The following is a 23,880-nucleotide window of genomic DNA, read 5'->3' on the forward strand; positions in this document are numbered from 1 at the left end:
CAATAACAAAACAGCCAGTGACATCCAGCTTCCCTGCAGGGCTGCTCACAGCTGAAGGCTGGATTGTGAAAGATGAAGGAGAAGAAGATTCCCCTGTGCTGCATAGGAAACTTTTAGGAGACCAAGACCAGAATTATGGCAGCATACATTTTGATGATGGACATAAAGGCTACGGCAGAAGATAAAATAATATAGCCCTGGAATGAAGTCAAGGGGAAAGCCTAACACATATTTTATTTAAATAATAAAAATAATAAGGCTATAACTGGTGTACTGAATGTGAAGTGGAGTTTATGACAGATGGAAGTTATTAAGCCATTTAATAGATACTATCTACTGCTAGCTAGTGTTTATACTGTTGGTGAGTACATATTGACAAACTTTATAAGCGAGGCCAGACAGGTCGTGTAAGTAATAAGGACTGAACCATACATCAAAAGATGTGTTTTTGCTGATTTGATCTTTAACCTGAAAGGTGTCCTGGCCCCTCTTTCGGTTCCACTTCTCCTATTCAGTACTCCAGCAGCCTAATTGCTGTGGTTTATTTCTGCATCAATTTGCACAGTTTCGTGCTGCTTGATTCAAGCTGACTGCACAGGAATGCTAAACTTGCACCAAACTCAGCATTACCTCAACAGGAGTCTCCAAGAAGTTTATCCTAAGGCTGCCACCATCCGCAAATCCTTCAAGACCCAAATTATCAAAGTTTGTCTGACTTCTGTAGGATAACAACATATGAGATCATTATTAAAAGAGCAAAAGGAAAATTGCAAACTTAATTCCTGAGGTTCATAGGAGAAATCCACGAGCTGCACTGCACATGAGCCCCCACGGGTGGGCTTCCCTGAGCCCCTTGGTCAGCAGCCCTGCCCTGCTCTGTCAAAAACACACCAAAGTGCTTAAAGAACTACATCTCAAATTCTTTGACAGGTCATCTTTTAACAGGGATGTCAGAGATCTGGGAAAGCATTCCTGTGGCATTGGGATGCAAAGGGATTTATCTCACATCTGAAGTCCCACAGAGAGGCAGCAACCCTGCTCCTATCTGAGAGGCTGAGAAATGAGTTACAGCTGAAGGAGATGTGACAGGTGGAAGACAATAAGCAGAGTGAATGGCCAGACTGGAGATTAATCAACCCTCTTCCTTGAGGAGCAACTGCCTTTGGCTACTTGGAGCTAAAAGCTAGAGTCATAAATTTTAAGGCCTGAAAAGATCGTTACAGTCATCCAGTCCAGCTGCCCACTCAGAAGACGCTGAATTTCCTGAAGTCATTCCCTCCTGCCCCTCCTGCCGCCACAGCCAAGGCCCTTTCCTCCTCTGCTCTTGGTCAGAGGCCTTTCCCCATGTGCCAGCACCACCACCAGTCTGACTGCCATGCCATATCTCTGCAGTACCTAGTGCAAATATTTTCTCAGGAGTGTTTCAGACAAAGAGAGCTTCTACACACAGCTCTCTGGCGGTGCTGGCTCATGCTTTGTGTCAGAGCAGCACCTCCAGCAGCAATTTTTCCCATGTGGCTCCATGTCCACACTCAAAGGGTCTCTTACAGAAACACTGGGCAATCACGCAGGGACACATGCTCCTGCAGCTCTCACTGCTAACCCAAACTGCAGATCAGAGGATGGCTCCACATGGTTTGTGTCTTGTCTTTCCTGGAAACCACTGGGCCACACATCAGCTGAAGTATCTTGGAAGCTCTTGGAACAACAATGTGCAGCTACCTGGAGAGTGGGCAGGTAAAAGAACAGCTCAGCTGGGAAAAGCTGGGTTTTCTGATATTTCTGTGCTGGTTTCCATGACCACAGAAAGCGGATGGTGTTACACTGTGATGGAAGCACATGGGCTGGAAATGAGAAAACAGACTGAGAGGAGCTTTTCCTGAAACATCCTGTCGAGACCAGAGTAGATACTGTTCATAAAGATGGGTCGCGTGTATGTCAAGCTCTTGAATTGAAGATCAACAGGAGATCCTCATCCGCTCCATAAGCTCCTGTGGACAGAGCACCAAAAGGGAAAGGAATGGGTGAGCTCATTGAGTATTTTCCATTCCGGAGGGGCAGGCCATGGCTGGACTCTGACTGCCAGGCAATGCTCTGCCTTGGGAAGGTTGTGAAGCATCAAGAAGCAGCTAAGCATTCCCTCAGTGACCCTGTCAGGCACACCTCGAGAGAGAAGGGAAGGAAGCCTGCAGGCAGGAGCCTTCCATCTCCAGGAATCTCTTAACCCACATGTTCATCTCAGTCTGCCACAGCTGATGTTTACAAGGAGACCTGGCTTCTCCCTTCAGTCATGCCTGTGCAATTTGGGGGAAACAGATGCAAGTGTAAGCATCTCGTGTCAGCTCCTTAGCAAGTAAGACAGCCACAATTTGCCCTAAAAACCCAAATTTCGAATTCTTAACCTTGTATGTCATGATTTTGTGCACAGTGCAATTTACAGGGCAGATGAGTGAGGCCATTGGAGGCCAGGCTGTGGCCAGCCCCAGCAGCAAGTCCACCAGCCATGGAAATGCCCAAGTAAAAGATCCATTTCCTTAACTGAAGTCCCAGTGTTTCCTGAGCATGTTCAAGCAACTGGGAGAGAAAAGGCTGCTCCAGGGGTGGAAGATGACTGGAGCCTAGTAAACACTTTGAGATGAAGGGCAAAAAAATCCAATACTTCAGACACCACAAAAGGTTCAGTCCCAAGGTCATATATGTGCATCGTTCCATCAACACCAATGGTGACTTTCACAGGAACACAAAACTTCCTTTTCTTTTGTCATGCCTAGGTACAGAAATGCTCATTTTCCTCTCCCTGATTCAGCTGTACCCAGAGCTGGAGGCTCTGCAGAAAACTACTGAAATCTAAGCAAAATGTCCTAGCCTCTTCCCTGAGTTTTATATCTGGTTAGTTCCTCCTTCCCCACTCCCAATTGGTTTTTTTTCCACAATCCTTTCCTGCACTTTTCCTTTGTATCACTGCCATGTAAACAACCTCACTCACTGGCCCTCTTCACTGGATTCCTGCTAGCTTTTTCCCATACTGAACATAGCAAGGTTTTTACTTTGAAACAGATAAAATTTTGTAATTTTTTTTTTCCTCAGTGTTAAGTGAGAATTTGAGGGCTTTCAGTCTCTTCATTTCTTCATTCTGAAAATATTCCCCTAGGTAAACAAGTTCTAAGCTTAATGTGCTGGAGCGACAGGAAAGCCATCAGTTGCTGAAGCTGTTTGGAAATGAGCATTTTCTGATGCTGTAAAACAAGAGTTAATCCATGCTTCCACTGTGGAAGACTGTTTGGGGTTGGGTTTTTTTTTCAAGAAGGAAAAAAATTCCTTTCATTCTTTGCCAGTAATTTCCATGGAAGTAAAGTTTCCAGGGAAAAAAAAAATCAAAAACCAAAACACACCTCGGTGCCCAAACGAGAATATTTTATCAAGAAAGTGAAATGTTTTCTCTGAACAATTGCAAGATTTCATCCAAAGTCTGACAGGGCTTCATCGATATTTTTTGCTCGTTGGCTGGAAACAAAGCACTCCCGAGCGAGAGAGGACGGAGAACCCTCCGCGAGTGCCCGCGCTCTCCACTCGCGCCCCGCGTGGGAGATTCGGCCGGCATCCTCCCCAGCCGGGAGCAGGACCGGGGCAGCACCGGCCGGAAAACGGCGGCCTGGCCCGGGCCGCCACGGGATTTGCTCGAGGGCTCTGGCGCTGCCTCCGCGGCAGCTTCCCGGAGCTCGCGGGCGGCGGGAACAATCGGAGCGTTGTCCGGCCGCGGTCGCCGGCCCGGCGGCTCCCGCGCCGCGCTGCCCGTGCCCTGCGGGGACGGCGCTGGCGGGGCCGCCCGGCTCCGCGCCCGCCGCCGCCGCTCAGTCTGGCCCCGGCGGGGGCGGCGGCAGCGGGCGGGGCGGGGGGGCGGGCGGCGCGCAGGTAGCGCGGCGACGCTGCGCCCCGCGTGGCCACGCCGTGGCGCTCTTGGCACGGGCACCGCCGCCGCGTGCCTCCGACGTGCCCGAGGCCGCGGCGCCTCCGCGGCCCAGCGCCCAGACCGGCCGCGACCGCGGCCCCCCCGGCTCTCCTCCCCCATCGCGGGCTAACGGGGTTTGGGCCCGAGAGGGCCGTGGCTGGAAGCGGGGGCCCTGGGCGGCCGCTCCGGCAGCGCGGCGGGCATTTGCCGGTAAACAATGACCACATTGTGAGATGGAAAACAGGCTCCCGTCTCGTCGTCCGTCCGTCCGTCCGTGCCCCCCCACTCCCCCACCCCAGAAACGCTCACTCTCCGCCGGATGTGTTAAATAAGAACTGCTGGGGGAAAAAAAACACCAGTAACTCCAGAAAATCGGGTTCGGGCGGGGACGGACGGAGCCCAGGAAACCCACGAACGGGTGGATTTGTGTGCCCTCAGCTGGGGTAGTCCTCGCACGGACTGCAAAGGCAGCGGATGTCTTTAAAAGACGTCAGCTTCGGGCATCTGGTGGATTTCTGACTTTTTAATTTTCTTTTTAATATCGAAACCATTTTTTTTTCCCTGTCTTGCCACTGAATAGAACAAGAGCAAACTTTCTCTGCTTTAAGAAAGCAATCCAAATTTCCCCGGTGAGCTGCAAAAACAGCTTGTCGAGATGGCTTGGCCGGCACCCGCCACGGTCCCAGCTCCATCCTGGGCCCGGTAGGATACCAGCGCCCGCATCCTCTCCAGTTTTCTCCCTTCAAATGGCACTGTCCTGCCCGGACATGTTGAAGTGCAGTGCCCTGGAATTTATGACACAAATGTGCTTTCCGCACTGCCCCTTCATCTCGTTAAAATCTCTACTATTCCTTCGAACTGGATGCAGATTGCAAGCTTTAATATACTTCCCCCCTCCCCAGTTGTAAACATATATCCCAATAAATAAATAAATGGAGAGATATTTCGAATGGATTTAAGTGATTCTTACAATGAACCACTTAGGGATTTGTTTAATGTGATCTTATATGAGCTGAGGACATTTCCAAAGCAAACAATTAGTTCAAGTACAACATGCATAGCTGTGTTACAAGTGTTACCCAGCTGGCTAGGAGATTTTCGGTGAGCAAATAGGCTAAATCTGGAGAGTAAACAACTTCAGAAAAATCTACAACTCCAGGTCACTGAAAACAGTCCCTTATTTGTTTTCTTTGATGTCTATAAAAATCTGAAACATTTATTTGCAACACTGCTGTAAAATAACCAGGGACGGGCATCACTAGCCCGCGGCTCACTCCGGCCCGGCCGCGGAGCCCGTCATCTAGGTCCGACTACGTAGACAGTTGCGGAAAACAGGGCGCTGGTGAAGGACGGTGCTGCGGGTCGAGCTGCTGCGTGGGGGGAGGGCACCCTCGCACAGCGCCAGCGGTTTCTACGGGGGCTGTCACCCGGGAATTCCATGGGCCCTTCCGACAGACTCCATGTAAAAAAGCCCCATGGCGGCCTCCCAGCGGTCCTGCCTACGCGTGAGGGTGATTTGAGCTCCCTTGGTGGCAGACATCTGCCCCTGGGCCGGAGCTGGACCAAACGGTGAGCATGGCCACAGAGCAGTGAGGAGCAGCGGCGCGTGAGGCCGAGCCTTTGCAGGGGGGGCGGCCGCTGACGGGAGCGGCTCTACGCCCATGGGTGTTGTGGAGCAGCCAGGTCTCCTTTCGCGAAGCCGGGGATGGGTGCTCGGACCGCATGATGCCACCAGCGCCCGCGACAGCTGCCCCGCAGTCTCACCGCAGGGCGGCCTGCCGGGGGTCTCCCACCTGGCTCCGGGCCTTGCTAGGGTCTTCGGTGCAGGAAGTGATGTAACTAAATTCAAGATTTGGGAGGGGGGCATATGGTTTACTTTATTTAACGCGGAGGTCCCGCACGGCATCCCCCTGGAGAGGATCAGAAGCCGATGGTTATAGCCATCAGATCAGAAACTGCGTAGGGAACCGGGAGCGCCCCGTGCATTTTTCCCAAGCCATCAGCGTAGGCAGCCAAGAGGCACCGGACAACAAATCCAGGCGGCGTGGCTGCACACACACCCCCCCACATCCCCACGCCCGGGGGCGAGGGGGCACCGGGCTGCGCGCGCGTGGGGCCGTGGGGCCGGCCGAGCCCCCTCGTCGGCTGCGGGGAGCGGAGACGAGGAAGCAGAAACCTTCCGATCGCGACGCCCTGGCTCGGAGATTGCTGTCGGTATTCACTTTAAAAAGAGCTTGAATGGGACTCTTTTTTTACCCTTTTTTCTTTTTTCTTTTTTTTTTTTTTTAAGCCAAAGCTTTGTTGTGCTAAACTAGTTGGACGAGTTAGGGTGTCGCTGCTCCCGATTGCTCTGGCCAATGGAACCCGATCCACCCTGCTGTGCGTAAGAGCGCAATTAAGGATTTAACCAAGCCTATGCTGCGCCCCAGCCAGCAGTCTGCCGGAGACAGACACAGCGCCGCAGCCTCCTCCCCTAGACATGTCTGCTTAGACCCGAGCAGCCCCAGCAGCCAGCCGCAGCCAGCCGCCGTCTCCGAGCTATGACAGGAGTATTTGACAGAAGGGTCCCCAACATCAGATCCGGCGACTTCCAGACTCCTTTTCAGACGGCTGCAGCCATGCACCACCCGTCCCAGGAATCTCCCACTTTACCCGAGTCGTCGGCTACGGATTCCGACTACTACAGCCCGGCGGGGGGAGCCCCGCACGGCTACTGCTCTCCTACCTCGGCTTCCTACGGAAAAGCGCTCAACCCTTACCAGTATCAGTACCACGGCATGAATGGATCTGCCGGGAACTATCCTGCCAAAGCCTACGCAGACTACAGCTACGCCAGTCCCTACCACCAGTACAGCGGGGCTTACAACCGCGTACAGAGCTCCGGCAGCCAGCCAGGTAAGAGCCGGGGCCGCGGCGACCCCGCAGCGGCGGGGAGGCTGGGGGAGCGCGGCCCAGCAGATTCCTGCCCCACTGACCGCGCGGACGCAGCTTTCCCTGAACCACAGGAAGAAATAATGAAAAAAAAAAGGAGAAAAGGAAAAGGGAGAGGGGGGAAGTTAAAAAGGAAAATTACAGAGAGGAAAAAAAAAAGTGGAAAGCTGGTCTAGTTTTCCTAACGAGTTCGGACAATCTAAAATATAAATACTAAGACTAGCACTTTAGAGAAGTATACGTCGGTCAGCCGCCTCCGAGTCCCCTCGGGAAGAGAGGGGAAATAACCAAGCCTTGTTGCGTGTCTCAAACTCTGGTTCGCGGCAGCAAAGAAAGTTTCCTTCCCCCTGTGCTGGAGGGGCGGGGGAGGAGACTGGGAGGGGGAGCCCAGCCGTGGCGGGGTTGCGAAGCCAGAAGGGGTTTTTACCAGAAAGCGCCGCGATCTCAGCGTTTTCCATACACTTCTTTGTAAGTTGTTGGGGGGAAAGGGGGGGGGGAACAGGGGGGAAAAAAAAAATGAAGTGAGCCGGTAGCCGAGCCAAGCAGCTGGGCTTGGCTGGGACCCTTGCGCCGCGGCGGCGCTTAGGGACATGTCGGTGGGGGGAAAGTGCGAGCGTGCGGGGACAGCGGCCAGTGCCCGGGGAAACTCTCCGTTGCGGGACGGCCTCTTCCCAGCGGAGCACTAATAATCCTTCCCCGTTCCCGCGGTGGGCGCGCATGCCCCGCGCTCGCGCAGCGGTGCGCGCCTGGCACCGCCGCCTTCCGCGGAGGATGCCCGGGCGGTGGCAGGAAGCGGAGGACAGCCAGGGGTGGCTAAGGCCGGTCGTGGAGGGGGTGGCCCCCCTGCCGCACCGCAGGGAGCCGGCTGAGGGTGTGTGAGGCCGCTGGAGCCCCGGGGAGAACTGCGGGGGCCCGTCGGGCCGGCGCCGCTGCCCTGCCCGGCCCGCGGGCGGGACGCCGGCGGCACAGGCTGCGCGGAGCGGAGCCATGTCCCGCGCCTTAACGTCTGCATCTGTCTCTCTCTCCCACCCTTACGCCCGTGCAGAGAAGGAGGTGGTGGAGCCCGAAGTGAGGATGGTGAACGGCAAACCAAAGAAAGTGCGAAAACCCCGGACTATTTATTCCAGCTTTCAGCTGGCGGCGTTGCAGAGGAGGTTTCAGAAGACCCAGTACCTGGCCCTGCCCGAGCGGGCCGAGCTGGCCGCTTCCCTGGGGCTCACGCAGACACAGGTACCACGCTCGGCTCGCCTCGGTTTGACTTGGCTCGGGCCGGCCCGGCCTGTCGGGGCGCAGAGCCCTGGGTTGTCCCTCGGCGCGGCGGGAAGGGACGGATCGGGCCCAACGGAGGGGCCGGGAGGGCGGCACGGAGCAAGTCACTCGCAGCCGCGGCGAGCTGGCGTGCCAGGCAGGCCTTAATGCTGTCGGTTTCCCTCCCCCCCCCCTTTCCTCCTCTTTCCTCTGCTCCCATCCCCCCCTCCCAGGTGAAAATTTGGTTTCAGAATAAAAGATCCAAGATTAAGAAGATCATGAAGAACGGGGAGATGCCTCCAGAGCACAGCCCCAGCTCCAGCGACCCCATGGCCTGCAATTCTCCACAGTCGCCTGCGGTTTGGGAACCTCAGGGCTCATCCCGCTCCCTCAACCACCATGCCCACGCACATGCTCACCCTCCAAACTCCAACCCGTCCCCTGCATCCAGCTACCTGGAGAGCTCCGCTTCCTGGTACCCCGCTGCCAACTCTATCAACTCCCACCTCCAGCCCCATGGCTCCCTACAGCACCCATTAGCACTGACCTCTGGGACAATTTATTAGAGCCTGACCTTTTTTTTTCTTTTTCTTTTTTTTTTTATGTTGTTGTTCCTTGGACTCCTATGTTTTACTATTAAGGAATAATAACGAAAGGAATGCATATGGGGAATTTTTAAAAGGGAAAAGAAACAAAAGATTAAAGTGTGTAAAGCTTGTGCATGTAACTTATTGCATTTCAAAGGAAACCCTTTTTTATACAATACGGACGTTTTTTGGCTGAGCTGTGGACACTATCAATGGTGCCTTGAAATCTATGACCTCAATTTTTCCAGAGACTTTTTTTCAATGTTATTTTAACCCTGTAAATAATTGTAGATAGAGGAATTAAACTGTATATTCTGAATAAAATAAAATTATTTGGACCACGAGAAATGTTTCCAAATTCTCCCTTTTTCTAGAAGAGGGAGGAAAAAAGTCACGAACAAACAAAAAAAAACAAACCCACCACAACAGTCAGTTTTCTTGCAGAGAGCAAGCAAGTAAAGAGTGCTTTTTGTTGGGGCCCGATCCTGGGGGCTCACATTCAGTCGCTGTGCCGTGCCACCACAGTCTGGGCAGTTAGGCATGATCCGACCCTCATCGGTCCCCACAGGTGGCCCGGGGAACAGTGATGCTCTTTCCCCACTGGAAAAGGGGCTTTTGCAAGAGTACACCTCGCCCAGTGATTTAAGCTGAAGCGAAAGCTGCCCATCCTGACGCTAGAAAGCAAATCTCTCCTTAAGCCGCCCTGAATTCTTTCCTGAGAGCAATTAGCGTCGAGAGCTGCACACTCCACAGCCCATCAGTCGCCCGTGCGCTCTCAGCTAATTACACAAATTACGTTTCCATCAAAGGGAGCCACTAAATATAAGAAAAGGATAAAATGAGGGCCCCCACTCCCCTTGCTTCTGGTAAAAGCCTGCGGTGGCTCCGGTTGAAGAACAGACTTCTCGGAGGTACTATTTTTTTTTTAATCTATTTACACGATTTAGGGGGGAAAGTCGGGTTCAGTAGCCACAGCTCATGCTGCCCGGGGCTGGAGGCACGGCTTTGGTGTGGCAGCCGGAGCACTGCACACAGATGTGGAACATGCATGTGGTGCCAGGCATCGAGCGTGGGACCCTCTCCCCACAGAAACGCTGGGTTTTCCTCGGCAGCAAGGGGTTTAACGGGGAACCCCACGGTGGCACACGTTCCCCTGGGGGCCCCTCCTCTCCCCTGCCGTCACAGGGGCGGGGGAGTAGGGAGCCACGCTGGAAATTCAAGGACCTATGGGGCAAGGCGGCAGCAGTGACTATGACAAAGGCGTCGCTGCAAAGGATCCCCGAGATAAAGAAATATTCGCTGAAACCGGGGATGGTGGGGAGAGCGCTGGCAGGTCTGGGGGGCGAGGCTCGGAAAGGCCTACTCCTGCCCTGAGATTCTTCTTACCTGTCTGTAGTCTTCCTCCTGCTGTGCTCCCCCTCCTTTCTTCTCCTTCCACTCCTGCCTGCCATGTTCTGTGCGTGTGCCTGAGTGTGCGTATTTTCTCCCAAAGAAAGAAGGCTGGGGTGGCTGTTTTGTAACAGGTTTGGGGGTTGGTAAATGGCTTGCAGTACAATAGACCAGTTTGTTCGGTAAAGCTGCTCCCTGTACGGCGGGGAGGGGTGCGTGGGTGCCAGAGACAGGGTGACGGGGGCCACCGCCAACTGCCCACCGTGCTCGCTGTCGGATGGGCGCTGCTGGCTACCGGTGCCCCGCCGCTCCCCCGATTCCCTCAGCGGCTGCTCGTTTCACTTGCGAGGCTTCAGGGACTTTATGCAACACTGGGGATGCTGAAAAGCTCGGCTTTGTCTCTTCTGCTAATTTCCACCCAGTGGGGAAAAAAAAATAAAAAAACTCGAAAACAAAAACAAAATCAAACAAGCAAGCAAACAAAAACACCGACCAACCTTTTCATTTCCTTCCGTTGTTTTCAGTCTAGACAGGCTTTTTATTTTTTTTAACCTGCAGTAAAAGATTCTCCCCTCTTTGAGGTTCCTTTCCCTTGCAGAAAGGCTTGGACACAAGAGGTGAAAGCTATTTCATATGTTGGTTTACCCATCCTTTTCTTTGGGGGACTGTTCCGTTGTGGTAACCAGTAGTGGCCAAGAGGTCTGGGGTGGACACAGCAGAAGCAGCTCCGGCGAGGCGAGATGCCGGCGGGCAGGAGGCTGGGCAGGGATGGGAATTGACGCCACCGGTGCTAGCTGGTCCGCTTGGGCTCTGGTATTATCCTCCCCCACCCATCCCGAGTCAGCTCGGCTCGGTTTCCATGCCGATCCCCCTCCCTGATTAATGTCTTCTCCTCCCATCTGGAGGTGGTGTCGGACAGGTCGAGGAGAGCCTGGCACCCCTTCCCGATAGAGGGTATCCAGGCCTGGTTAGGAAATGCCTCTCGCCAGAGCTCCATGTCACTGCGGCTGTGGCCCAAAAGCACACCCAGTGTACAGAGTCGCCGACCTCTTCGTGAGGGGCCCGGGCCGAGGGGGATGTTCCTGTCCTCCTTGTCCCTGAACACACGAGACAGCACACCCCGGCACCTCCCACTGGGCTCCGGCAGAGGCTGGAGGGAGCCTGACTTGTCCGGGCCTCCCTCCTCGGTTCCTCGGGAAAGGGATGGGATGAACTGTCCTTTGTCTGACGCTGGGTTTGGGCTCGGCAGATTGCTGGCTCGGGGCTCTTTTTTTTTTTATTTATTTATTTGTGTGTGTGTCCCCTCTCTTCCTCTACGTTCTTTTCCTGGCGGCCACTTCCATGTGGAGCCGGGGCAGCTCGGGAAGCCGAGAGGAGCCACATTCCTGTGGGTGCCGAGCGGCTCCAGGGCTGAGCCACAGGGCCTGACACAGACATAGAGATACACAGACACACAGACTCACAGGCACACAGACACACACACAGCAGTCTGAAGCCCCAAATGCCCCAGATCGACAGCTCCTGACACTGCCTACACCCCTGGGGCTCTCCCACCCATAGCAGATCCGTCCCCCCGCTGCCCTCTCCCCCGGATGGGAAGAACACCCGCAGCACCCATACACAGACACAGACAGCTGACTGCCAACCCCCATATACACACCTACGGACACTGGGGGAGCACCTTCCCCTGTTCTCTCACGGAACCCCCGCTGTTCCGTGCCTGGGCATCTCCGCGTCGCTCGGTGGGGAAGAGTCGGCATCCGGGGAAGCGCAGCCGCCGGGCCAAGAGACTGGGTTTCCCTTCCCCGCCTCCCTAGGGAGAAGAAACCACCATCCCCTCCAACCTATCACCCCACGACGGCAGCTCACTCGCCAGGAGCTTCTGTCACCCTCTCTTTCCTTTCGGTATCCCCCCTCACCACCGATGCGGTTCCTGACGGCAGCGCACTGTCCCAAATCCGCAGCGCACTGCACATCTGACATCGATTAACGATTTCTGTACCGAGCGATTTTGAGACAGACAGACTTTAGGTGATTCGGCTGTGGATTGTGGCAAGGAGATCTGTTGCTTCAGGAAAGTCACGGAGGGGTGGTTGGATGGAGAGAAGCCCCTGTTCTTCCTTTCAGTCGTTTGCGCGATTGCCTGCAGTAAGGCAATTATCTGTTTTATAGGTCAGCCAAGAGCCGTGAAAATAGGAACCGCGGAGTTTACATTAAGCTTCCCTTTCTCTTTCTTTTTTTTTTTTTTTTTCCGGAGAATATGTGTTGCATCAATTAAATATTTCTGCTCTTTGTTCGGCGGTGCGTCTGTTTACACGAGATTTGGGAGGATAAGTGACGGTTTTATCTGCCAGGAATACAGACTTGATAAATCCCGACACACACCCACGCCCCGTGTGTCTGTGTGAACACTTTCCACGCACACGACCTTCAAGGCCGCTGGAAAAATTCCCAGGCCCTTTCGTCTCCTTATTTCCCTTTCGGTAAGGGCTCGGGGAGCCGAGGCCTGGCAGAAGCTGCGACTGATTGCGCCCTTGGCAAGGAGGAGCTGGAGATGTCTCCTCGCTTTCTTCCCACTGCCTCCTGCCCCTCGGCAGTCCTGGGGAGGTTGCCTAAACTTCAACCTGGGCTTTACAGCAAGGATCAGCGAGCCTCGCCAGGCCGGATCCTGCCTTGGCTCCCTGCTCTTCAGCAGCCTGCCTGCTCTTTACGGTCTCCTCGAAATGCACCCTATACCGCGTTTTATAGGGCTTTTGTCTCGCGGTATCCACTGAGTTTTCCTTTCTCTTTCTTGCCGTTATTTTTATCAATTCCCGGGGAGAAAAGCGCCCAGAGGAAGCTGTGGACTGCCAGGCGTGGCTGCAGTCGGGAAGGGTTCTGAGGGCGTGCGACAAGGGCTGGGGGCCGATACTCATCCTGCCCCTGGGATCAGCCCCGATCGTTGCCTCTCTCGCACCCAGACCCTGTCAGTACATACCAGCAGCCGCGCTTCGATGATTTGTTCCATATTAAAAATGGAGCGGGTTTGCGTATTTCGTGCCCAGGGTTAATAAAAGCTAATCAGGAGTCGAAAGAGAACTAGTCCAATGAGTTAACCTCGCTAGCTGCAGGTAGTCCTGTTAGCCAGGCTTTTTTGGTTAATTAATTACAATTGAGTCAGTTCTCTGATATTATCCTTAAGGACCCCTGATGACAGGTCCAGAGGGTGCAAGGGAGAGCAAAAGGCCGCAGACTTCACAGCCTCCCACTGAGGGTGCCCGACACCCCACACTCTCCCATCTCCCGGGTACAAGGCTTTCCAGCCTTCTTGCCCGAAAGTCACATTCAATCACCGGAGAGGAGGCACAAGGCAAGGGCGAGCTTGTTTTTGGGGATAGATGGGAAGCCCGCGGATCCAGCGGAGAGATGCTGTCAGGAGAGTCGAGCCGAGGGGCGGACTGAGGCAGGCGGGAGCCTGGATCATCATCCCCTGCCTTTCGCTCCAGGCACTCCCCGGGATTTGGACACGTAACACTGCAGACCACTGATTTGCTATTTTCTTAATTCCCGCTCTTCTCATTCCCTATGAATCAAACAGTCTTTTGTCCTTCAGAGTTTGATTTGATCGCTACTGTTCACATTTCACTTTTGTATTTTTCTCTCCCTATACCATTACTCATTGAGTGCCCCGTGAAATTACAATCGTACATTTTCAACTCAGCAACCCATTTGCAGTGCAAAAATAGGGTCTAAATAATGGCTGAATTAGCCCTACTGGACAGTTTCAGATGTAACACTCTGTAATAATTATATTGCAGGCTGGATTAGGATGCTATTATCATAATCTGGACGTTTACAATTATCTGTAATTTGCAAAGATGCGCCAGGTCTTGATTACAGCAGGTTTTTTTTTTTTTTATCAAGCTAACCATCACTAAACAGTGACAGTAATAACAGCTAATTTTGCTGGCAATATAAGAGGTGCTGGGGTGTGCAAACAATTTCACACCTGGATGTGCTCACTCAACCAAGAATATAGAGAAAGAGCTTCTGCCCTGAGACTCAGAAAAATATTCTCCACTGCTTCTGTTCCATATAGATTTCTAGACCCCGCTTCTTGCTTAGCAGATTTTCACAGGGGGTAAGTTTTGGGTGTCGCTTGGATTTGGGTTCGGTTCGTGAACGCTTCGCGCCTTCCCCGTCGAGGCACGCTCTGTCCTTGCTCGTTTACACACTTTCACGGTCACTCTCGCGCCGGTGGTTTCAGAGGGACAGACCCTGTCAGCTCCGCGCCCCCTTCACCCCCGCCGGGGCTGCCTGGGGGTAGGGGCGGCGCGGGGCGGGAAGCGGGGGCGGGGGACCCTTCGGGCTACCGGAGGGGGGGCACGGGACTCGGCGGCTGTCGGAGAAACCGTGTGAGCAGCGGGGCCAGCGCCGGCCCCCTCAGCGGGGCGGCGGCAGCGCGCCGTTCTGCGGCACCTGGGCGGCGGTTCCGAGGCGGCGGACCTGGCCGCGGGCGGTGCCGGTGCCGATGTCGGTGCCGGTACCGTGTCAACGTCTGTAGCGCCGGACGGTGGGCCCGGCGGCGTGCGGCCGGGCGGTGCGGGGAGCTGCCGCCGCGCCATCCATAGATGACGCTGTTTCACGAGAGTCTCCCGGGGCGGCAGCAGCGCGGGTGGGAGCGGGCGCCGCCGCCGCTGCCATTCGCTGTCCCCGCGCCGAGGCAGGCCCTGCCTCTGCACCTTCCCCCCTAGCTGAAGCTCGTCGGGATGCTTTTTTCTTTTCTCTTTTTTTTTTTTTTTAGTTCTTGTTATCATTTATTTCTGTGCTTGCTTGCTACTTGTCTGGGCGTTTTTTAAGCCCATCTGAGAAATCACTTGTGTGGGGGCAGGGAACGACGCACACAGAGGCTTTCGGTGCCGGCGCTCACCCTGCCATCGGCGAGGCGTGCAGGCGGGGATGAGCCCCTCGAAAGACCACGAAAAGCAGCGAGTGCCCCCTCTCCCACCACCCCCCACCCCCGGGACTGACCGCGCGGGAAGGATCGCCCACCGCCATTCCCACTCAGGATCTGTGGCAAAGGGGTTAAGGCGACTGCGGGGCGGCGGGAACTAGCACTCACTCGGCTGAGCTCATCTGGGACGGACCAGGTTACCTGGACCGAGGGCTCGTTCCTCGGGACACCTGCTGGCCTTCCGCAGGGCGAGGGTGAGCCTGCACAGGGGCCAGCGTGGGTAAAGCAGGGGTTCCTGAAAGATGCACACACTCACGCACACATACACAAATGCTGTTGGTTTAAATGCATGGTAGCTTTCTCTCCAGTGTCATTTGAATAATTCAGTGAGCCCCACTACCAGCTGTACTTCTGAAGCCTCTTCCATTCTTTTCACCATTATAATTTTGGTTAATTTTCAATTTTAGGCCCTACGTCTCTGCAATTTGTGTATGAATAACAGAATAATTTTCCTCCTTTGTTTCGCCTTTCCTGTTCCTGAATCTAAATAAAGATGGCTTTTTAGTATTAAAAGTGGAAGAAAATTACAGGTAATTATCTTTGACGGTAAAAACGCTGTAATCAGCGGGCTACATGAAAAATTACTCTAATTATGGCTGCATTTAAGAGAATGGAAAAAAACCTTCTTGTGGATAAAAACCTTAAATTGTCCCCAATGTCTGCTTCAAATTGGATGGCACTGCAGCTGGAGGCTTTGTTCAGAATTGATCCTGGGGAGCTCTGAACCCAAAGTTTCACAGTGGGAAGGGGAAAAAAAGAAAAGAAAACATTTTTCCTAATGTAACAATACGAATGGTAGAAAATGACAAGACTGATCGGTTTTAAACCACTCTGAAGACTGACTGAGCGTGGAAGTTGCTCAAAAAAAACAAAAAAAAACACCCCCCCAAAAAACTGGTATATTGGTAAGTAGTCTTTGCTTTGTGTCTAATTATAGTGACTGTCCTTTTGCACGACTGTATGTAGCTGTCATTATATGGAGCACTCTGAGGATCTCTATTGACTTCTGATAAATGGCTCAGTGGTTTCAAGGTTCATAATTTGAAGGATGCCCAGGTCTCTAGCCATTAATTCTCGCAGTATGGGGCACCCAGCTTGGACGAGGAAAGGGCTTTTCATTGTCAGTGGTTGCTGTGCTTCTCACAAGCTGGTGAGGCTGGGGCTGGCTGGACAGCGCGTTGTGCGCGCGGGCACCTCTCAGGGCTTTGCGAAATATTCCTCGGTTGGCATCGTCTGCTCTGGAACAACAAAGGAGGGCGCCTCCTTTCTTAATAATTTGGAGTCTCCAGCCTTCAGGGAGAAAGGCAGGGCTCTGAGCTTTGCCTCGGTGAGAAAGCTCTGCTCAGCTGAGCAACGGAGCACTGAAATCGCAGCAGAGATGGCCGGGTGATTTGAAACTTCTTCTAGGCTTATCTTTGCAGTCTCGAGATCTCCTGTCTTAGTCGGAGTATCAGAACTAACCACGCCAACAGTCACACCCTCCCCCCACCATATTTTCTGTCTTTGCTCGCAGGTGTAGGCTCAGGCAGCGGTGTCCGTGCGCGCAGGCGAGAGGGGGGACCTCGTCCAGCTGAGCCGGGGGGTAGCTCGGGAGACATGGGGGACCGCTAAGGCGGAGAGAAATAGAAGCCAGGCGGGCGTTTTGTGGCTTTTACTCTATATATGAAAGAAGACAAAAACATACAAAGTATATGTACAACTAAAATTCAACAATATATACAGAGAGGTCGCTCGGGGAAGGTCCCTCTCCCTCGCCCGGTGGATGAGGCTGCCGCCGGGCAGCGCTGAGCCCGCCTTCCCCGGGCCGCGGCGGCGGGTGCTGCCGCCGGTCCCTCGCTCGGTCTGTCCTGCTCGTCTCCGGGAGTCTGTCCGGCTGTGTGCGGGTCTGCGCGCGTGTGGGCGAGGGGGCTCTTCGCGGGAGAGTCGGTAGTTTCTTCTGAGCCTCAGCCCAGCGCATTTTGAGAAAGCATGCAGGTTTTGCTTCATGGTAATGTTCTAATCATACAGTATGGTTTAATTTTTCAACCAGTTCTCATTTCCCCCCCCCTTTTTTTTTAATCCCTCCGTCTTGTCTTCTTTTTCCCCCCCCCCCCCCCACCCTTTCTTTTGTTCCCCAGTCCGGATTTGGTAAATAAAAATGAAGGAGCTGTGACTAGTCTCTAGTCTCTCTTTCATCATGTAATGTCTTTAGATCATTAAACAAGTAAAAACGGCTGCCATGTAGATTCAGGTTCTTCTTGTGGGCAAAGTCTGTAAAAAAGTTTGTTTTGACATATACTCCACAGAGAAAGAGGCTGGTGCCTTGGAGTCCAAAGGAAAATATCCTAAAGAGAAGTGTCTTCTGTGCGCCAGAATGAAAATTGTGTCTTTCTGTTCAAGATCAATCGCTGAGGTTACTTAAAAAAAAAAAAAATCAAGCCGCTCTGTCTTTTTGCCGCATCTACAAGTTCACACGGAGCCTGTTAGCTAGCACTGCTTGGCAAAGCAGGGGAACTTCTTGCCGTGTCGAGACGAGGCGTTCTTGGGAGATGATTTCTCTTGGACGATTCACATCATTTGTGGTCTCTGCATTGTGTCTTGATGTGGAGAAGAATACCAGTGAGAATAGCCAGGCATGTAGCTATTGGGAGGCATATTGACTCCCTTGGCAGAAGCTGAAACGTCCCAGACTGGAGGCAGAGCGGGTGAGCGGGGGGAGAGAGCAGCGGAGCCGGGCAGGGGGTCGCTCTCATGGGGATTGCTGCCCTGCTTCAGCAGCTTCTTGAATTTGGAGCGCTTATTCTGAAACCAGATCTTCACCTGTAAACCAAAACTCAGGTATTAGGCTAGTACCCGGGACACGGTGGTGGGAGACCCTAGGGGCCATGGGTTTGCTCTAGAGAAGGTCTTAAAAGCCCATGCCACTCAGATATGGAATCTGAGTTGGGAAGAGGGGAAGGAGGGGAGGACATTGCTGCTCTGGGGCTCTGTATGCCTCTGGAGAGGATAAAACAGGCAAAGCAGAGCTGAAAAGTGAAGGGGATGTAACTTTTAACCTAGAACGTTATATCCCCTAGGCAAGCAGGCCAGACTGGTCGAGCTGAAACATAGCACATGCCCTGAACTCTCCTTCTTTAATGCCTAGTTCAGAATTTTTGAGGTAGTTTCACCATTTTGGCCAACTATTGTCAACCACGGGTAGCCCTATGTTTTTCTGCCAGGTGGCAGGAGCCAATAGACAAAGGGCATCTTACAAAGAAATCGTGCATCTGAAAACATGCACGATCAAGCGGGCCGGGCTGATGTGACTGATGAGGGCAGAGGAACAGTGGCAGTAGGATGGTGGCTTTATTTTTAAAGTTGATTTTAAATAAAGGATAAATATATTTTCTAGGCGAGTAATTGGCTATTGAGGTTGCTATGGGTCTCATCCTGCCCCCTGATGCAGCAGGACTCAGAAGGAGGGAGTCTGTGTTTTATGAGGTGTGCAAGAATCGGGCCCACTCTGACAGAAATTATATGTATGGGAGCTATATATGCACACATATTTCTTGCAATCAAACGAACATATTTGTATATTTGTATATTTGACCTTACAAACTTTGCAGATAGCAATGCTAGGGCAGAAGCAGGGGTGCTCATCTCTCTGCATGCTCGGGATCGGGCCCCTACATCTATGCGTGAGAGAGAGGTGGAGAGACAGCAGAAAGGCAGCGTGTGTATGCTGAGGGTACTGAAATCCCATTTTGAAAACCATCAGGTCTATTCCCATGATTAACGTCTGCTGAGTATTTAAAAATCGCTGGCTGGAAGTGACTGTTATCAATGTCAATTATAAAATCCTGAAGCCATTGTTAAGCTCTTAAATTCTCACGATTGTAATTTACCCGAACTGATCCCATCCATCCATACACCGCTCCTGAAACCCCAGCCTGGGAAGCCTCTAACGCCTCATGTGTCTTTCAAGCTGGAATCAGCAGAATGGCACAGCTATGCCAACCACATTCATCTATGGCTTAACCTGCTGTAATTTTGTACACGGCTGTCTTTGATCTTCAGATCTACTATCACCTTCCCTACATTTTGCCCAAGGGTAACCGCTGCATTTGCATTAGTCATCCAGGGTGAATTAACTATTGATTTTACAGGTATTTCCTAATGTGTTCCTGCTATAGCAACCTACCTATAAGTAGCTACCAGACAGCTTCATTTTGCTTTTCACCCTACCTCAGGCCTAGTGAGTCCTCGTCTTTGTTTTCTCCTTTTTGCAGCCGGGCAATTGCATCTCGGTGCTGGCATTATCCGAAAATACAGGCAATTTTAGAATGTTACGTGTGGCATCAAAAGGGAGCGTTTGCTGGCCAAAGGGCCGAGGGAAGGGCGCATTCAGCTCCTTCTGCGGCAGACGGGTCTCTCCGTTGTGCGTTAGGTCAGTCCCGTCGTATATAGATGGGAAACCCTGTGCGTTACCTTTTCTACCGTCCCCGTACAGAGGCCAAAATGTTTAGGGAGCATCGTACTTGGCTCGGCCTTTATTGCTCGCGCAGCATTTCAGTGATTTGGGATTCCCAGTAATTACCTGTGTCTGGGTAAGTCCTAATGAAGCTGCCAGTTCAGCTCTCTCTGGAAGGGCCAGGTATTGAGTCTGCTGAAAGCGATGGTTTAATGCCTGGAGCTGTAGACTAGAGTAAATGGTTCGAGGCTTCCGAATCTTTTTCCCTTTTCCATTGAATCTGATTTCACCGTTTTCAATCACTGTGGTTTTTTGCTGATCTGCAAACAAAACAATGCAGCTGAAACATCACCCTCCTTAGCTATTTAACGCGGGCGTTTTGCCTTGCACGGCTCACAATCGCGCCCCCCCCGCCCCGCCGCCGGTGCACGTTACCGGCTTCCTAAAAGCACGCCGCGGCACACGCTGCAGCTCGAGAGCTGCCGGGGGGAGGGAGGGGGGAGAGACGACACAGTTGTCCGGACGTCGTGGGCACACTGTCTTTCCCTGGGGGTGGGAAAAATTAATTATACCTATAAACAACATTAAAAAAAAAAAAAAACAACTGCAGCTCTGGCTTCGTGAAGGGATGCCTGTTTCGAGGGCCATCCAGGTTTTACCCAGCTAATTGACTTCGCGTCGCCAGTTTGGTGGTCAGTGAATCACCAGTCCGAGACTTTTAACAATGCTCCCCCCGCCCCCCCCCCGCCGTGCCCCTCCGGATGGAATATATACAAATAAGCGGCTCCCTGAAAAAAAACCCCAAAACATAAATCAGACGGCCCCCGAGCGGAATGTGAGCCGCTCGCCTGGAAACTTTCACTCCTCAGGTGTTGGCAGGAATTTTGCCTAAAGCCGGTCCCGCCGTAACAAAGGAGCACCGAGCGCAGCCCTGTGTCCGCCGGCCGCCGGCCGAACGGGGAGGCGCCAGTGCCCAGCACCGCTGTACCGTCTGCAGCCGCCGGCGGAGGGGAGCGCGGCGACCCCGCCGTGGGGTCCCTGAGCAGTAGGCCGGCGGAGGGGCCGCAAGAACAAGCAACACGTACCCCTCGGCCTCTCTGCTTCTGCCTCAGCCGGCCCGCGCACCCCAGGGCCGGCATCTTCCTCGGCAGGAGCGGGGGACGCGGCAGGGGTCGTTATGCAGATGGCCGGGGAGAGAGGCCCGGGGATGGGGGTGGGGGGCGGGGGGACAGGCTGGCAGTGGGTTAGGGAAACGGTACCGGCTCACCTGCGTCGTCCGCCCGCGTCTGGCTGGCCGCGCTGCTGTTGTGGTAGGACTGGAGGTAAGGGCTGTGCTGCGAGTGGCTCACGTAGGGGTAGGCGGCCAGAGAGCGGTGGTTGTAGGAACCGGTGGTGCCGGAGTAGGGCGAGCTGTGGTGGTGGTGCTGGTGGTGCGGGTGCGAGCCGGCGGCGGAGTGCAGGCAATGCAGCGGGTAGTGGGCGCCGGCCATGGCCGGTGAGCTCTGCTGGGAGTGAGGCGGCGGCGGCGGCTGCGGCGGCGGCGGCTGCTGCTGCCCGAACTCCATGAAGGCGGATTTGGAGGAGTCTTGCGCGTCCAGCCCGTCAGCCATCGTAGTCATGGTCATCATCAAAGTTTGGGAGGGAGAGCGCGGAGCTCCCCGGCTCACCCCCCGCGCTCTGCCTCCTCTCTGCCCAGCCACCGCCGCTCCCCTTACCCGCCGCGGCACCGCTGGAGAGGCGGCGGTGATTTAATTTAATTTCTTTTCTTTTTTTTTTTTTTCCTCTCTCTTTTTTTTTTTTCTTTTCCGCCTTTTTTTTTTTCTCCTCTTCCCCCCCCCTCCTCTCCAAGGAGCCGTTGTGCGAGGGGCCTCGTTCACTGAGGGAGGGGAGGAAGGGGAGGGCGGTGTGCGGGGTGTGTGGAAGGGGGAGGGCGGGCTACTCCCGGCGCTTTTTTGCGCCGCTCTTTTCCTTCATCCCCCCCGACGCGTGGGGTGGGTGGGTTTCTTTTCTTTTTTTTTTTTTTTGGGAGGGGGGGTGAATGGGAGGAGAAGAGCCGGGCGTGGGGTAGTGGGGGGGGGAGGGAAGGGGGGCGGGGGGTTTAAGGTGGGAGCCGAGAAATTTGGGGGCTCCGGCGCTTCGACTTGAAGGGCAGAGACGCTCACAAAGTCGGGAATGGTTCGTCTCCAGAGGGCAGCGCCTCCCTCATTGGTCACTCAACCCCCTGACGTCACCACCCCGCCGTGCCGCGCCGGCAGCGAGCGCTGCCCGCGCCCGCCCCCCTCCTCCTCACTCCCCTCCCCCCACCCGTTCCATTTTCCCCCACCCGCGCGCGGGGCGCGAAACGCGCGTTCCGCGCCCCGCGCGCGGGTAGGGGGAAAACGGAGCGCCTGCCCCCATCCCCCCTCCCCCCTCCCAAATCACCCATCCTCCACTCTACACGACCCCCTCCACCATCCTCCCCCAGGCAACACTCCTTGCGCGGTATTTTCGCTGCGGCGAAGCGGCGCGCAGGGCACTTTTCTTCCCCCCTCCTCTCCCCGCGCTGAAATCAGCAGCGGCGGCGGCAGCTCCCGTAAATCGCTTTCAAATATATGCAAATGGCTACGTGCGGTTGGCGGTTTTGGCAAAAGCTTGATTAGGATATAAACGACTCAAGGAGGGGGGAAAAAAAAAAAGTGCCTGCGCCCTAAATTTGTCTTTCGATTACAATTCCAGTTGATTTTATTTTATTGTCAACATTGTTAATGATAAAAATAGAGTCGTTTTACAGTTATTTTTACTTTCTGGAAGGAGGCAATTAGACTTCTAATCAGGAATACACAAAAATCTCCCATGATTAACTGCAGTACTTTGTTCAAATTGCTGCTATAAAATTCAGAACAATTTGCCTGTAATGATTATGGACTGGGTTTATTTTGGGAGGTGGAATAAAAGTGGATATAGCATAAATTATCCTCTAATTATACACCAGTGTCGCCTCAATTATCCTCTTATCAAAATGGATGTCTAACTGCCGCATTTAGTTTCAATTCTCTCCTTTTTTTCTATAAAAAGAACTTCATACCTTGTTATTATTAATCCATTTATTATTTGCAAGGGGATTTATATCCGAACATCCAGGTGGTATTACCACTTCTCTTTCAAAGATGGACTGGGGAAAGACATTAAGTTTGATCCAGCGCGGCGGAGGATCTCTCTCTCTCCCCACTTCTCTCTCTCCCCTCTCTCTCTCTCTCACTCCCTCTCTCTATTTTTTTCCCCCCTTTCCCTCGCTTAAATCTCCCGGCGTCCAGCTAAGCATGAACTCCAGAGACAAACCCCACCGCAGAGGACTGAGGTAGGAAGGACCCGTCGGAACTCACTGAGCCCAGAGAAATGCCGAAATTGCTCTCGGTGGGGAAACCGGCTGGAGGCTTCGGGCTTTGAAAACCAACACCGGCACCAGCGGCCGCCGTTTGCAAATCCCGCAGAACCCAGAGCCACCCCCAGAGCCCGCACAGGTCTCGACGCTGCCGCTTACGGCGGCGTTACTTCAGTATTGGCTTCTGTATTTTGTAGGGTTTTTTGGGGTTATTTTTGTTTTTTTTTAATGTGTCGCTTTTGGAAATATTTAGAGGGCTTTTCTTTTTCTTTCTGGGATCAAACCTCCCCCACACCTCTTTTCCTTTTCTTCATTTATTTTTGAGGTTTGTCTCTTCACAGTCTGTTCGTTAGCTCTCTGAAGCTGGGGGATGCGAGCCCCTTGTTTGCATACCGCATCATCTCGGGAGGGGGCGGGAGGGGGAAGGAAGGGTGATGCGAAGCGGTGCTCGATCGGTGGCAGGGCATAATGTCTCGGCGTTTATAGTTCAGATGGTTTGTTTCAGGGAAATATGGGAGTTGGTGAATCTTTTTTTTTTTTTTTTTTTTTCCCCTCTGCGGATGGGACGTTTCGTGCCCCCTTGCCCACCCTCTCATCGTTGTTTCACTTCTTGAACCCTTTGAGTCGGTTCACTAACTCTGAATGCAGTTGTAAGTGTCTTGCCTTGTTCTCCTGCTTTTAACAAGAGTTCCACTTCAGCACGCGAAAGGGTAACCCGATCCGGGCGTTTACAAATCTACAATGAATAAAAATATAGAGAAAGGGGAAGAGAGGGGGAAGGAATTCCTACTGGGTTCTTTATTCGTAGATGTAGGTAATGTACTCGATAGGAACAGGTACATTTGGCAGTTTTATGGTTTTATTCCCTCCAGCTTGCTGTTAACATCATAAAGGCATTTTTTTTTTGCAGGTGCACATTTCTGCAGCAGCAAGAGCACTCATAACAAAAGGTGTCAGAAAACGGGCTTGCTTATTTCGAAATAATTCCTG

At 53.3% G+C, this 23,880-nt stretch overlaps 2 protein-coding genes across 2 annotated transcripts; one reads left to right on the top strand and one right to left on the bottom strand.

Moving 5' to 3' along the window:
• The first annotated feature begins 6,489 nt into the window (after positions 1-6,489).
• Positions 6,490-8,694, top strand: DLX5 (distal-less homeobox 5). Its single transcript, XM_061997123.1, has 3 exons — positions 6,490-6,844; positions 7,926-8,110; positions 8,362-8,694. Exons 1-3 carry the CDS (start codon positions 6,490-6,492, stop codon positions 8,692-8,694), a joined length of 873 nt encoding a protein of 290 aa, XP_061853107.1.
• An 8,950-nt stretch (positions 8,695-17,644) lies between these two features.
• DLX6 (distal-less homeobox 6) lies at positions 17,645-21,157 on the bottom strand. The gene is made up of 3 exons (XM_061997174.1): positions 20,797-21,157; positions 19,656-19,849; positions 17,645-17,896 (listed from the first exon to the last, which is right to left on the bottom strand). The coding sequence occupies exons 1-3, from the start codon at positions 21,155-21,157 to the stop codon at positions 17,645-17,647; spliced, it is 807 nt and encodes a 268-aa protein (XP_061853158.1).
• Between the last annotated feature and the right edge of the window lie 2,723 nt (positions 21,158-23,880).

Source organism: Colius striatus, chromosome 5 (genome assembly GCF_028858725.1).
Source record: "Colius striatus isolate bColStr4 chromosome 5, bColStr4.1.hap1, whole genome shotgun sequence".
NCBI lineage: Eukaryota > Metazoa > Chordata > Aves > Coliiformes > Coliidae > Colius > Colius striatus.

Bases quoted from the DNA above. Each gene is read 5' to 3' on its own strand.
- DLX6 (XM_061997174.1), bottom strand. From the start codon at position 21,157: ATGATGACCATGACTACGATGGCTGACGGGCTGGACGCGCAAGACTCC. The intron at 19,850-20,796 runs GTGAGCCGGTAC...TTTTGTTTGCAG, and splicing joins GACGCGGGCGGACGACGCAG to ATCAGCAAAAAACCACAGTG. The intron at 17,897-19,655 runs GTAATTACTGGG...TTTGGTTTACAG, and splicing joins TAGGACTTACCCAGACACAG to GTGAAGATCTGGTTTCAGAA.
- DLX5 (XM_061997123.1), top strand. From the start codon at position 6,490: ATGACAGGAGTATTTGACAGAAGGGTCCCCAACATCAGATCCGGCGAC. The intron at 6,845-7,925 runs GTAAGAGCCGGG...ACGCCCGTGCAG, and splicing joins GAGCTCCGGCAGCCAGCCAG to AGAAGGAGGTGGTGGAGCCC. The intron at 8,111-8,361 runs GTACCACGCTCG...CCCCCCTCCCAG, and splicing joins TGGGGCTCACGCAGACACAG to GTGAAAATTTGGTTTCAGAA.